Genomic DNA, 12,865 nt, shown 5'->3' with positions numbered 1-12,865 from the left:
CCTGCAGGCTGCCGACAGGATCATTTATTTATTTCCTCAGGTGTACCTGCTGCTCCAGCTGTAATCAGCCGTAATTAAGACATCCACTGTCACAAGGGTGTCTAAGAATAGCCAGAGCAGTGGAGTGACACGGTTACACAAGATCTGCGTCTCTCACGTTTGATAATATGTAAAACAGAAAATGTCTGTCTTCTGGACTTCCCTCCGAATCCCAATGAAGAACACCTATAAGAGCCTTTAATCACCGGGCTTATGAGCACAGCATCCTCAGTGACAGGCACTGCACTGAGCCTAGGAGGCTCTGCTAAGTGGTTAATTAGTTAAATTAACTAATTAGGATCCGAGGCGGAAGGAAAAGCAGCACCGCTCTGGCCCTGGGGGCAGTTTACTGGGGGAGAACTTCAGCCAGACTCCCGGGTCAGTGTGATGGCATTTAAACACAGCCCAGCACCGGTGTTGCCCGTCTGCCCTGGTCCTCCACTTGTACACCACAGAGTGAGAACGAAATCTTAAAACGAGTGAAAGAGAAAAGAGAAAATCGACAAAGTAAAACCCCCTTTCAAATTAAAAAAATCTGACAAGCATCATAGAAAAAGGACCAGCTTGGTTTCTTCCAATTTTACTGACAAACAGCCCCTACAAATATGTATTATTAGGGGGAAATAAATAAGAAAACGTTCAGACACTATTATAGTATAAATATATAAACTCAAGCAGTCACGTTAATGAGGCCATCTGGACAAAACAGCCGAAGACAAAGACACAGCACGAAACCACTGATTGCTCTGAAGAGTTATGAACCTCCTCACGATAGAAATGCAACGAAGAGCAGAGAGAGATAGAGAGAGATATTGTTTTCTTTAATTGAACTGTAAAACTCTCGTTAACAATGGCAGTCACGTGATGGATGTTTTCCAATCCGGTGCTGCTCAGGGATTCGTGCTGCTTCTTCTTGTCCTCTTTGCCTCACAGACACCGTTCTAGGATGATCGCAGTCTCCTTCTTCACTGGCCATCCAGGATAACGCTTCAGTGGGGCTCGAGGTCTTCACTGGAAACGTTATGGGATGAACTTCAGTTTACAGGCTGGGAATCACAGCAAATTTATTTTAAACTTTTTCTTCATTTGTTTATCATGAACTTCAACTTCAAGAATAATCTGGTATTTTACTGGAATATCAAATCATATTGTTTTTAGTGGCCACTGTATTAGATACTCCCCACTGTCCATGAAATGTCCATGAAATGTGCGATTCAGAGGGACTTGGAACAGGGCATGGTGGTTGGTGCCAGACGCGCCAGTAGGAGTATGTCAGAAACATCAGGCCCATGGGGTTTCCATGCACAACGGTGTCACAGATGTATCGGTCACCACCCACAACACATCCAGCCACCAGCAGTGATAGGAAACAGCTCGATGATGACAGAGTCTGACAGAGGCCAGGACTTGTGCAGAGAAACAGACAGGCCACAGTCAGTCCAATAACACCCCAGTCCAACAGCGGTGCCGAAAGAGGCGAATCTGAACGCACACCTCGTGGTACAAGGTCATGGATGGGATATGGCAGCCCTGGGCCTAAACGAGTTCCACTGCTGTCAGCGAAACACAAGAAGCAGTGGATGCAGCTGGTCTGATGAATGCCGGTACTGACAGAGGACCGGGATAAAGTGAAAAATGCAGGAGTCCAGGGATCCGTCCTGCTGGGGGTCAACACCGCAGGCTGGTGGCAGTGTGACACTGTGGGGGTTGTTTCTGTGGCACACATTGGGCCCCTTGATATGATTGGTGCAACGTTTGAGTGACACAGGATATCTGAACATCACTGTCGATCACGGCAGCAGGGTATCCATCTGCGAATCTCCTTCAGCAGGATGATGCCCCACGACACAAGGCCAGGACTGTCCAGGATTGGTTTTATGAACACCGCAGTGAATTGAACTCAACACAGCAGCCCAGTCACCACATTTCAATCCAGCCGGGTGTTTGTGAAATGAAGCGGACGAGGTATTGGGAGTAGAGATCCACCACCAGCCAACTGGACACGACTGTGGGAAGCACTGGAGTCAACCTGGGCCAGAATCCTTGTGCAACACAATCCACACATGGTTCCTTTTCAGTCTTGAGTCAGTAACACTCGATTCCTGCTGTCCACACTGGCTGTGCTGTATAAATTGATTTACTGAGTTCAGGATGTTAAAAACTAATAATAATAACAATAATGTAACATTCTCAGTGACTAAGAATAAATTATTAAGATGTATTTAAATATATACATTTTATATTCATTATATACATTATTTTCCATGACAGTGTTGCTCCCCTAAATACCGCCCTGTTTAACTCTCGATCCAGACCAGCCTCAGTGAAGAAACCCAGCCTGCGCAGAGCCAAGAGAAAACACAGTCCCAGACGCCCAGAAAATCAGGCTCTGGTCACTTTAAACAGCCATCATTAAAAAGAGATAAACAGCAATACATACATGAAAAAAGAAACTTGCCATTAATGTGTTCAGCGCTGTGGGTCTGAGTCAGAGCATCACTGCCCTCCGCTGTCAACACGAGAGACAGCACTGCTCTCAGAGCCTCAACACCTGCGCACTACACTGCCTAACGACAAACTACGAAGCATCGCTGTTATTAATGCTTCACTTACTCTGCAGTTCTGTGTCCTGAAAGGATCATCGGCCATTTGTGGGATTAAAGTATTGCGCACCACCTCCATATGAACTGTGCAGCACACGTGTTTTTTAATGCTTTTATTACAACATACACACTCGCACACACACGCGCACACGCACACTGCTACAAAAGAAAATAATAATCACCAATAAAATGCACTACCAAACAATACAGAATACCTGAGGCATTTTGAGATCTTTGAGATTTGAGGTGAATGTGATACGGTGTAGTAGTGTGTTTCATAAACTTTGAGGTGTATAAAATATAATGAAATACAATAATATATATCCCTGATCTCCCAGCAGCGCAGGGTCCTAGTGTTCGCTCTTCCCCTGGGATTAATACACAGAGGATGTGCTCAATAATTCAGACTGAGAAAGAGTCAGTTCACAAACCCGCCAGCGAGTCGGCGAGAGAAGGCCGACAACAGTCATTTCACCAGTCCAGACTACAGGAGACGCTTTTCTCGCCAGAAGTGTGCGATTTGCTCCGTAACTGCAGGTGTTTCTCAGACACACTGTGTACCAGTCTGAGTACCGCTGTCGATCTGCCCAACTTGATGCAGATGATTTTTACAAAACTTCTAATTTGTCTTCAAACAGCCGGTAAGCTGGATGACTGATGCAGTAAAGGTAGAAAAACAGGATAATGTATATATCACATCAAACTAGAGGAGCTTTTCCAGATCAGCAGGGACACACGCACCCGGGGACACAAATGGAAATTGGGCTTCAAGGCATTCAAGACAGAAAACAGGAGACACTTCTTCACACAGAGAGGCGTCACAATCTGAACAAACTCCCCAGCGATGTGGCTGAAGAGACAATTTGGGAACATTCAAAAATAGACTGGATAGGATCCTTGAATCACTTAGTTATTAATGGACACCAAACGAGCACGACGGGGCGAATGGCCTCCTCACAATTGAACACTTTCTTATGTTCTTATAAGTTTTAATATATAAAATCCATTCATCCTCAATGACTGGATGGCGGTGTCCTCAGCGTGTGTCAGGTTGAGTCTGAGCTGCACATTGCGGCGCAGCAGAGCCGTTTCACATCCATTGGACGGCCGAGGAGCCGCTCCGCATGCTAACCACTATCTGCAGGCAGCGGCGGAGAGGAATTGCTTTACTCTACCTCCCCAAAGCTCAGGCCAATTTATTCAATCTGTGTGTGTAATTAATATTCTTTACTTAACAACTCTGCAAGGCACCCAAGGAAAACTAATAAAGGCCTTTGCTGAGCTGCGGAGCTGAACTCCTTCTCCACTGTGTGTGTTCATTCTGCTTTGTGTTTTATTTCGTGGAGTCGAGCGAAGCTGCGTGTCGGTTTATTCACCTGCTCCTCCGGGTCGCTCTGCTCCCCACGCCACCCCGGCTCCGGTCCCCGTCTCAGGCTGGGCAGCCAGAACCCCACGCTCTTCATGAGGAACTCCTTTCCCTCCTGTGGGTGAAAATTAAACTCAATAAAGACACACAAACGAGGAGGCAAAGCGACTCTCGGCCCAAGTGAAACCCCCCTCCAGGCCCCACGGTCCTGTTCACATGTTTGTACTACACGGGTCTTCCGACAGTGCTTTCTGATCTGGGCCCAGCGTTTTGCACTGCACACCTGTAACAAGCAGTGTTTCAGGTAACAATAACAGACCCTGTGAAAGACCAGGATGTAAGAGGTGGTTTAAACTGCAGTGTCACATGACTTCTGCACAATCCTGATTCAGACTGCGTGAAACTATTGTAAGAAGAGAGAATTAATTTCTCCTCTGCCTCTTAAAAGCCCAATTAATTGTGCAGGGCCCCCCCAACGCTGGGCTCCCTCTTCGGCAGAGGGAACAGTGGAGGCACAATTGAACAATAGGACTCGTGGGTCCGGGTGGGGAGCATGATTGTTTCTGACAGAAGACAGATCTTTTAATGTGTAACTTTTAATTCAGTCACAAACTCAGACTATCACAGTATAACCGAGCAGCTATTCAGAGCAAGGCTTCAGACGCCGGCGAAGGGAATTCCCTGGGGTTACCCGATTCATCCGAACACGATCTCCGCGATGAAAAGTGAAATGATTAGAAGCGATTCAGGAGAGATGAAATGTAACTACAGCCTCTGCCGCAACTCTGAGGAGAAAGCCCTGCCAGCAGCGGCGCGGAGCTCGGTCTGGGATGAAGCCGTGGGGAACACGGGGTTTACACAGGGTTTACACAGGAATCGTAGTTTAGACTAATGTGTTCAGAGTCAACGCTGGCGATTCCAGAGTGTAGAAGACACACACACACAATTATATACAATATATAGTGTATGTGTATAGATCTGCATCACTGAATTAACAATCAGGTTTGCTTTCACAAGTCTGCCATCTTGTGGCTACAAGTGATATTATTGCAAGAGCACATTCTCATCCTTTCCTTTTTCTTTGATGGTCAATTAAAGGTCGACGGAATACCATTTGTTAAGAGCAGGATATTTCCCAATTAGTATTAATGATTTACTGTGATTCTTTAACACAAAGATAATGATAGACAGCTAGACAGAGTAAAGCGTATCAAAAACATACATTAATACTCGTAGTTTTCTGTTAATGATCATTTCATTCAGAATACTGTGCTGACCTTTAATGTCCCAGGCAGCTCTAACGATGTATAAATTGTTGCTGGGAAAGAACAGGCTCTCTTGACTCATTGACTGGGATTCTTTGTGTGTGTTTCTAATGACACCGTTGTGATGAAACGCTGTCGTTCATTAGTGACATCCTCTCCTCTGATGTCATCAACCGGCATTTTATTGTCCGGCATTTTTATTGCACACGCTCAGCTTCTGTCCTCGATTCTTCTCCCATGTAGTTTTAATGGGCGACTGACTGAGATAATGAATTGCATGTCCCGCTCCGAGACTTGGATCACCTGCGGTTTCTCGCTGCTGAAGAGGTAGCTGGCCATGAGCTGCAGGGCCTCGGGGTTGTCCTGGTTGTACTGCAAGGCCTTCTCGATGGCTTCCTTGCATTTGTCGGACGCTCCCTCCTCCATGCTGCAGGGCAAACAGATGCAGATCATTTACTCCTCGATATTACATATGAAATTCAGAAAAACAACATACGTCCCGTTTTCACACATAATAGGTCATTGCAGGGCCGTGGAATTGAAAAGACAGACCATCTCAACAGCCTAACCAACAATAAATACACGTCTAATAGACTCTGCACTCTGCACTACAATGTGACACTGAACAGTATTCAGATAAAGTCACAGTTCAGGTAAATTCATGGTTTCCTGAAGTGCTTCCACAGTGAGAGGAGAGCCGAGCCACAGCTCTAACCCTACAGGGCTCCCGTTCAGGAAGTTTCTTTCACACCAGCCCTGATTTATCTGTGCGCCTCTTCTGTGGGGGTGTGAATCAGACGCCTGGTTTGTATCTCAAGGCCGGCTGTGATAAATATTCACGGCGTAATGAATGTGGAGGAGCTCTTACCAGAGGTCAGTGAAGAAAATCTCTGCCACGGCGCAGAAGGCCACCGAAATATCCTTGTTTGTCAGTTCAGGGTCATCAGCAGGAGACGCCGCTGCCGCCTGGAGGACACGGAGCATAACTCACACACAGCACAAATACGCGTGCCCTTGGGCTTCCCTCTCCACGATGCATCACTCCTACAGGGGAGCACGATTCCACTCGGGGGGGAAATACTTGCCACGGCTCAAAAACAACGATGATAATAAGTTGACCTGAATGAACGGCTGGTGTAGTCTCTCGTTAATCTATATTAATGACCTGGACTCTGGGATAGTTGGCAAACTTGTTAAATTTGCAGATGATATTAAAATAGGTGGCTCAGCAGATACAATCTCAGCAGCACAGGCTATTCAAAGGGACTTAGATAATATTCAGTTGTGGGCCGACACCTGGTAGATGAAATTCAATGTGGACAAGTGCAAGGTATTACATGCAGGTAACAAAAATGTCCACTATAATTACACTATGGGAGGAATAGAACTAGATGAAGTAACACATGAGAAAGACCTAGGAGTCTATGTGGACTCCTCACTTTCTCCATCCAAACAATGTGGGGAAGCAATAAAAAAGGCAAACAGGATGTTAGGGTACATTGTCAAAAGTGTAGAATTGAGAACAAGGGCAGTGATGTTCAGACTGTACAATGCACTAGTTAGAGCTCATCTGGATACTGTGGACAGTTCTGGGTTCCACACTTCAAGAAAGATATCGCTGCTCTAGAGGCAGTTCAGAGGAGAGCAACCAGACTTATTCCAGGTCTGAAGGGAATGTCCTACTGAGAGACTGAGGAACTGAACCTTTTCATCCTGGAACAGAGGAGACTACGTGGGGACTTGATCCAAGTCTTCAAAATCATGAAAGACATCAACCACATCAAACCAGAGGAGCTTTTCCAGATCAGCAGGGACACACGCACCCGGGGACACAAATGGAAATTGGGCTTCAAGGCATTCAAGACAGAAAACAGGAGACACTTCTTCACACAGAGAGTCGTCACAATCTGAACAAACTCCCAACGATGTGGTTGAAGTGACAATTTGGGAACATTCAAAAATAGATTGAATAGGATCCTTGGATCACTTAGTTATTAATGGACACCAAACGAGCACGATGGGGTGAATGGCCTCTTCTCGATTGGACACTGTCTTATGTTCTTCTTATGTTCTTAAGTACCGGCGTTCGCTTTTCTGCATCAGTGTCATTCATTACGAGATCTCCAGGACCTCCCAGACCCCGCAGGAGCAGAGGAGGTGGTACTCACCACCTGGGCCGGCTGCTCCAGAGCGTTGAGCATGACTTCGATGCCTTTGCTGAAGTACTGCACCGCCTCCAGGCCCGTGTGGATCTGACCCAGGTACATGTACTTGCTGTGGCCCTGGTCTGGGCTGAGCTCCACGGCTCGGAGGAACACCTGGGCGAAGTCAAGGACAGGAACCAGACCAGACACAGACCATGTCTTACACACAGGAGACAGGCAACTATACACAACAAACACACACATACATAAATAAGTTGTAACATAAAAAGTAACAAATTCTATTCTATGGGCATGTCATTTAAGGTTTAAAAGAACTAATTTGTCTTTAAATGTTCCTTTCCTTAGTTTAATGACCTGTAAGGTAATAAACAATATGTACTGTATATTATTTGACCAAAGTGCTTGAGATCTGGACACAGGGTATTGCGATGGCCAGTGCATTACTGAAGTAAACATGTCGAGGCCCCACACACGTATCCTCCTGTAGACCTGGCACGCGTTCGCTGGTCGTGAATTGATTGCACAGCTGTGACACTTGACTTTGCACTGACACCATTATCCTTGAGCAAAGGATACTTGTTTGGCCTTGTCCACGTTGCCCAACTCTGCACAGATGTTTCCAAGCATGTCCAGGATCTTGAGATTCGTGGGCTCGATGTCCAACGCTCGCTGGCAAAACATCTGGGCCATTTCAAAGTCAAAGTTGTCCATGTATTCTTCCATCTGGAGGGGAGGAAGTGCAGAGAGAGAGAGACAGGGGCTTTAAGATCATTGTATAAACAGTGAATACAAAGATCACGAGCATGTTTCTGAACCGAAACAGAGAAACAGGAGAAATAAAATAAACCAAATGCATGTTTATTTTAGAACAACTGTAGCCTTTAAAGCTTCACTAATCCTCACTCTATGTTGAAACAAAGGTAGGGCAAAACACTAAGATGGCTGATGCTGTGTGCGTTTACCTGTGTGTGCACTTTTTGTTTCTGTAGCTTGTTTGGTTTCAGTGTAACAATCTTACCTTTTCTAGAAGCTGCTCCACATTGTATTTTTCAGCCGTTTTCTTCTTTGCTTTCTCTTGCATTTTCAGTTTCCTTCTCTCTTGTCCAGACAGACCTGGAAGTCCAGGGTCTAGAACAGAACAAAGCCAATTAAAGCCGAAAATACGTGCAGTGATTTCACTGGTTTCTATGCGAAACAATGTCAGATTCTCATGTGGGATACGTTGGTACATGCACCATAACTGCACACTAATATGAATCAATGATTACACTATATTAACCTGCAACAGATGGGGAAACTGGTTATCCAATTTACACTATGTGTTAAAAACAGAACTAGCTATGGGAGGGGAGGCACAATGTGAGCACACTCGCAAGGACTTCAATCACAGCAACACAATAAGACACAGCTGCAGAGCTGATTAACACCCAAAATAAAGGAATGTATAAGTACAGTCAGGTCCATAAATATTTGGACAGTGACACAATTGTACAAATTTTGGCTCTGTACGGCACCACAATGGATTTGAAAGTCAATGACTGCCTGAAGTCTGGAACCCACAGACATCACGAGATGCTGGGTTTCTTCCCTGGCGATGCTCTGCGAGGCCTGCACTGCAGCTGTCTTTAGTTCCTGCTTGTTCCTGGGGCGTTTTGCCTCAGAAATCAAAACAAACCAATCAGAGAGAAAGCAAAAACATTATGTGTGGCCAAATCAACTATTTGGTACATTCTTAAACAGAAAGAACGCACTGGTGAGCTCAGGAACACCAAAAGACCCAGAAGACCACGGAAAACAGTTCTGTGGTGGATGACAGAAGAATTCTTTCCCTGGTGAAGAAAAACCTCTTCACAACAGTTGGCCAGATCAAGAACACCTTCCAGGAGGTAGGCGTATCTGTGTCAAAGTCAACAATCAAGAGAAGACTTCACCAGAGTAAATACAGAGGGTTTACCACAAGATGTAAACAGAAAACAGGAAGACCAGATTAGAGTTTGCCAAAAAAACATCTGAAGAACCGTGTACAGTTCTCTAACATCCTATGGACAGATGAGACAAAGATCAACTTGTACCAGAATGATGGGAAGAGAAGAGTATGGAGAAGGAAGGAACTGCTCATGATCCGAAGCATACCACCTCATCTGTGAAGCATGTTATGGCATGGGCATGTATGGCTGCCAGGGGAACTGATTTCCTTGCATTTATTGATGATGTGACTGCTGACCAAAGCAGCAGGATGAATTCTGAAGTGTTTATGGCTATATTATCTGCTCAGATTCAGCCAAATGCTTCAAAACTCATTAGACGTTGCTTCACAGTGCAGATGGACGATGACCTGAAGCATACTGTGAAAGCAACCCAAGACTTTCTTAAGGTGAAGAAGTGGAATCTTCTGCAATGGCCAAGTGAATCACCTGACCTGAATCCAATTGAGCAGCATTTCACTTGCTGAAGGCAAAACTGAAGGCAAAACACCCCAAAAACAAGCAGGAACTAAAGACAGCTGCAGTGCAGGCCTGGCAGAGCATCACCAGGGAAGAAACCCAGCATCTGGTGATGTCTATGGGTTCCAGACTTCAGATAGTCATTGACTGCAAAGGATTTGCAACCAAGTATTGAAACTCTTAATTTAATTCATGATTATGTTAGTTTGTCCAAATACTTTTGAGCCCCTAAAATTGGGGGGACCACATATAGAAATGGGTGTAATTCCTACACTGTTCACCCACTTTTTATGGATCTACCCTCAAATTAAAGATGAAAGTCTACACTTAAAGCACATCTTGATTGTTTCCTTTCAAATCCATTGTGGTGGCGTACAGAGCTAGAATGATTACCAATGTGTCACTGTCCAAATATTTATGGACCTAACTGTATGTAAGTAAGTAAACAAGAAAGTGAATGCATAGCCTACATAAATACATCTTTGTTTGATAAAAACATATTCCAAAACTTTTCTTACCTTTGTTGCCAACTAGCCTCTGTGCTTTAACTTTAAAGTCCAGTGTGTGCATTGTAATTTCTTCAAGGGTATTTATGTCTAATATGTGGGCTATACTTAGAGCGCTCCGAACATAAACGCTGGGCCTAATGAAGTATGTATTTGTCCTAACAGTAGTTAACACTGAAATAAAGGGTCAAGTCCTTTGACACACGTGGCAGCAGGCTGGTAGTGGTCTGGGCTCTGGGGTCAGTGCCAGGTGGGGGGCACTGCTGCTGGACCCCCGAGAGAGGCACTGAACCCACAATACACCAGTACAAACACAGCTGTATAGAGGTGTAATTGTACATACAAATGATGTGATATATTGTCACAATTGTAAGTCGCGCTGAATAAGAGTGTCTGCTAAGAAATAATCACAATAACTTGAATAAGCACTGTTTGGATACAGTTTAGCCTTAACCACTCTGACCAATGAGGTTCCGTTACTGTGACAGAGTACGCCCCCACGATCTCAACTTACATCGTTATAACTAATGTCCAAGCAGAGCCCAGCCATATTGATCAGCTGAAACTATTGAGTTCCCATGGCCAACCGAAAGCAATATTGCCTTTCCATTCACGGCCTTCAATTCGTGCCGTGCTATGCTGTTATTTCTGAGCAGTAGTTATAATTAAACACAGGTATTCTATAACATGTTATGTTGACTTGAAAACGAATAATATGCATCCACAGCACTGTTCGGGACCGATCTACCCAAAAAGACACAAGTGCTGCGAGTACTGAATGTTTCAGCAGCATCGTGAACACTTAGACAGCACGACTCATTGGGTGTGCTCAATACAGCTGTGCACCTCTCCCAAAACAGCTGTCCGGTTCTGCCCCATGAACAGCACCATGCTGCCGATCTGTGCGTCACATGTCCCACACACACAGCAGTGAACTTAGATTTAACTCACCTCCGCTTCCGTTCCTTGATTTCCGTTTACTTTTGTTTGTCTTCTTGCCTTTAGCTTGTCCTCCCATTACGTTATATTGCCCCCCGTGTGTTATAACCGTGATGTGAGGACGAGCTGTAAATGCTCAGCGTTTCACTACCCGAGTAGTAAATTACAAAAAAAAGCGTGTACTTCAGCTGCTACGGGATGCGCAAAGGGACAAACTTCCTACTAGAGCCACCGTCCTACTTAGCTTGCGTGAACAGGTGTCAGCCATCTTGAGTGATAATAAGATGTACACATAGACCAGATAAAACATCACATTAGACGAAATGTGGCATAGAAAATTAAATACAATATATAAAACGAAAAACAACGAAAAATATTGTTTAATAAATAACATTCTGTGCTAAAATTATACATATATATAAAAAATAGAGTAAACACATTCAGAATCCTAGTATACGTACAGAGCAAGGAAAACTCTTCATTTTAATACTTATGTTCAAAACAGAGTGTTCACCCAGGTTATATTCTCCTTAGCCAACTGCATTTTTAAAGGACGATTACACATCATTGGTTCTTACTGGTCAGGTGACATGTGCAATAACTCACCTGATGCTGATAAGAAATCGGTGTATAGCATGAGAAATCCAAGACCTATTTATGTGTAATGTTCATCTTAAATAAACTCTCAGTACAGTAAATTTCACAGTAACAGCACAGCTAGGGCTCCAGCCCTTTATCCTGGGTAACAGGTAGACAAATATGAGGTATTGATGCCGGTGTGGTCATGTAAATGTGATTGGAAATATTAACAAAATAACAACAACAACAACAACAACAACAATACACATTTTATTGTTATGGTGTCTGATATGTTTTTCTATATTTTAGCCATTGTCCCTCAATCTGAAGATGATATTAACCAAGTTTAGTTGCATTTCAGAGCCTGTTAAAATGCAATCTGAGATTAAAAAAGCCCATAACAGCAAAGACAACATAGGGCCTAATGTGAAATTCATTATTCATCTATTCATAATAATGATATACTGAACAGCACTTAACATGTTAAAGATCTAGTACTGTGCTAGTACTGTGTTGTTTATTGTGATTTCGCCTATGCCCCCTTCCCCTTAGACTTCACACCTTGTCTGCACTTGTTAGCTCACAATCTAGGATGTAGGACTTGTGATTTGCATAAACTGTTTATTTTCCTATATGCACTTGTGTAATTTGCAACTTGTAATTGTATTAGGTTTTGAACTGTGCTGTATTATTGCACTGTTGTATTGCTCTTATATTTTGTAAGTTGCCCTGGATAAGGGCGTCTGCTAATAAATACATAATAAAATAATAATAAATAAATAATAAAGTCGTACAAGGTGTGCTTAACTTTTATCCATTGATAACGTCATATTTAGCTACAGCCAGATACTGTTGCCTGTGCCTGTGCACAGTTTTATGTGTGTGGAAATTTCAGGTCAAATGCAAACGCTGACCCGCCCTAAGACCATCGATCCCTGTGCGGCGCAGCACGCTTGCAC

At 44.1% G+C, this 12,865-nt stretch overlaps 1 protein-coding gene across 1 annotated transcript in view; it reads right to left on the bottom strand.

Moving 5' to 3' along the window:
- Positions 1 to 11,526, bottom strand: part of LOC136760152 (uncharacterized) — a 110,633-nt gene extending 99,107 nt beyond the window's left edge. Inside the window, exons 1-7 of the mRNA XM_066715433.1 lie at positions 11,340 to 11,526; positions 8,457 to 8,566; positions 8,015 to 8,161; positions 7,442 to 7,591; positions 6,142 to 6,239; positions 5,577 to 5,700; positions 4,019 to 4,123 (exon numbers count right to left, since the gene is read on the bottom strand). Coding sequence (XP_066571530.1) covers positions 4,019 to 4,123; positions 5,577 to 5,700; positions 6,142 to 6,239; positions 7,442 to 7,591; positions 8,015 to 8,161; positions 8,457 to 8,566; positions 11,340 to 11,406 — 801 coding nt within the window. The 5' untranslated portion in view covers positions 11,407 to 11,526. The remainder of the gene's footprint in view (positions 1 to 4,018; positions 4,124 to 5,576; positions 5,701 to 6,141; positions 6,240 to 7,441; positions 7,592 to 8,014; positions 8,162 to 8,456; positions 8,567 to 11,339) is intronic.
- Between the last annotated feature and the right edge of the window lie 1,339 nt (positions 11,527 to 12,865).

Source organism: Amia ocellicauda, chromosome 10 (genome assembly GCF_036373705.1).
Source record: "Amia ocellicauda isolate fAmiCal2 chromosome 10, fAmiCal2.hap1, whole genome shotgun sequence".
In the NCBI taxonomy this organism is placed as follows: Eukaryota; Metazoa; Chordata; class Actinopteri; order Amiiformes; family Amiidae; genus Amia; species Amia ocellicauda.
This window is presented reverse-complemented; position numbering and strand designations above follow the sequence as displayed.